The sequence below is a fragment of the Papaver somniferum genome, chromosome 3 (assembly GCF_003573695.1).
Source record: "Papaver somniferum cultivar HN1 chromosome 3, ASM357369v1, whole genome shotgun sequence".
NCBI classification, from domain to species: Eukaryota; Viridiplantae; Streptophyta; class Magnoliopsida; order Ranunculales; family Papaveraceae; genus Papaver; species Papaver somniferum.
Genome location: NC_039360.1, coordinates 43,537,020 through 43,539,336, shown reverse-complemented (window position 1 = coordinate 43,539,336; position 2,317 = coordinate 43,537,020). Strand labels below are relative to the sequence as shown.

At 35.1% G+C, this 2,317-nt stretch overlaps 1 protein-coding gene across 1 annotated transcript; it reads left to right on the top strand.

Moving 5' to 3' along the window:
• Positions 1-374: 374 nt before the first annotated feature.
• LOC113356000 (aquaporin NIP1-1-like) lies at positions 375-1,953 on the top strand. The gene is made up of 4 exons (XM_026598995.1): positions 375-674; positions 812-1,042; positions 1,123-1,478; positions 1,584-1,953. The coding sequence occupies exons 1-4, from the start codon at positions 483-485 to the stop codon at positions 1,765-1,767; spliced, it is 963 nt and encodes a 320-aa protein (XP_026454780.1). The 5' UTR covers positions 375-482; the 3' UTR covers positions 1,768-1,953.
• The last annotated feature ends 364 nt before the right edge of the window (positions 1,954-2,317 follow it).

The window sequence follows — 2,317 nt, the reverse complement described above, 5'->3', positions numbered from 1 at the left end:
AAAATCATATAGATTCTTTTAACTAAGATCTGTCATCCAAATTGAATCAAGATAAGTAAACAAGTTAACTTTCTAAAAGTTAGGACTTATTTGGTCAAATCCGTTGACCAGTTCTCCCACGGTTAAAAGTAAAAAATAGTGAGGATCCAGAAAAGGAAGAAATTTAAATTGCACGTATAGTCCTGCTAGTACGTGTTATAATGCTTACCAATTCCAATATTCAGAAAATAAGTTGATGAAACTTAATTATCTTCAATTTAAACAAATGGCAGGATCTTTCAGTTACATCTTTTTCAACTTCATATTCAAATATTAAGTTGAAACTTGATTACCTTCAACAATTTTTAATATAGTTGACTTCCATCATTCATCTCCCCTTTTGATGTCATGAACTCCATAGACTGGTTTCCCTGATCTCTAGATCATTTTTCTTCATCGAGTCGTCGTACGTCTTGTTACATAAGGTATCTCTCATTGCAGTCATGGCTGAGATTTCAATGTCTAATACTAACAACACCAATGGGTCTTACTCAAACCGGACGAATTCTTCTGTACCAAGCGCTATTGTTCCAATCAACGATCTAAACTCGTCCGGAAACAATAACGATCACCACGTACCATCAATAACCAACAAAGAATACAGCTCTTGTTTCTCTTTACCATTCTTCCAGAAAGTATATTCAATCAAAATTCCACCTCTTTTTTCCTTTTTTTTTGTTTTTTTTTTTTTGACATATTTATGTTTAAATCTAGAGAAGCTTTACAACTCTGATAACTACTAAATTTTTAATTTAACGAATGACCGATGCAGTTGATTGCCGAAGGAATTGGAACATTTTTCATGATATTCGCTGGATGTGCTGCGGTAAACGTGAATTTAAACAATGATAAGGTTGTGACTTTGCCTGGAATTGCTCTAACTTGGGGACTTGCTGTGATGGTGATGATTTATGCTCTTGGATATATTTCTGGTGCCCACTTTAATCCTGCTGTGACTACCTCCTTTGCCACTTGTGGTTGCGGAAAGTTTCCATGGAAACAGGTACCGCGCAATTCGCCACTTCTTTCAAAAGTTTCAAGTCATGGATATCTGATACATCTTGTTTGCATATTTTCTTTTAGGTACCTGGTTATGTATTAGCTCAAGTTGCTGGTTCAACGCTTGCAATTGGAACCTTAAGACTATTATTCCAAGGGAATCAGGACCATTTCCTGGGAACATCACCGGCTGGATCAAATATGCAGTCCTTAGTTCTTGAGTTTATCACTACTTTCTACCTCATGTTTGTAATCTGCAGTGTCGCTACAGATAGTAGAGCAGCAAGAAAATTTTCCTTTACCCATTTGATTTTACATTTTTCATCGCCTAGCTATATCTTTTACGTAGTTCATCGTGTATTGGTTAATTTTGTGCAGGTAGGACAACTTGCGGGACTCGCTATAGGATCTACCGTAATTATAAACATACTTTGCTCTGGGTAATTTTCATTCATTCACGGAGACAAAAAAATTTACGAACAAAGAAGTTAGAAAACTTGAGACTTGTGATATCATTTCCTAATCTTTTCAATTAATCTTTGCAGGCCAATTAGCGGGGCATCGTTGAATCCAGCGAGGAGTTTGGGGCCAGCGCTCGTATTTAACCGCTATGAAGGGCTATGGATATACATAATCGGCCCCATCTGTGGAGCTATAGCAGGTTCTTGGACTTACAGCTTCATCAAGAATGACTGTGCCATACGAAAACTAGGATCAAAATTCTACTGAAACATGAAATCTCGTGTAAATCTAAAAGTCTAGTTGTTCATTCGTCATTTTGCTGGTTCAAAAAATATTTGCAGCTTTACTACTATTTCCAAACGGGCAATAAGCTGTTGATTGTAAGATACTAATTAGTGAAATGTTTTTTTTCTTTAAAACAATTCAATTAATGATGGTGAATTTTTTTTGTTTCGCTATTGGGTCTGAAAACTAAAGGGTGCTCTAAATTTTCAAGTGATACCTTGATCTTTATTTCAATCACAACAAAGATGGGCTTGATTTTCAGCAGCACCAAAAGAAGCCACAAAGGCTACGATGAGCCACTGTGTTCAAGACATTTAGTGACAATAACAAGCCAATGTAAAGACAAAATATAGAAACGGTTTTTTGGGACCATGGTTTTATTTTGGATAAAGACATTAAAAATAAATCTAAATCACCCCTTATCTAGATATTTATATTAATACCTAAATTACCCTCTTGATTAACTTTTTAGAAATGATTAGTTAGTGTTAATAATAGTTAGCGTAGTGATTAGTAAAATGATTAAGTTAAA

Bases quoted from the DNA above. Each gene is read 5' to 3' on its own strand.
- LOC113356000 (XM_026598995.1), top strand. From the start codon at position 483: ATGGCTGAGATTTCAATGTCTAATACTAACAACACCAATGGGTCTTAC. The intron at 675-811 runs GTATATTCAATC...TGACCGATGCAG, and splicing joins CTTTACCATTCTTCCAGAAA to TTGATTGCCGAAGGAATTGG. The intron at 1,479-1,583 runs GTAATTTTCATT...TAATCTTTGCAG, and splicing joins ATAAACATACTTTGCTCTGG to GCCAATTAGCGGGGCATCGT.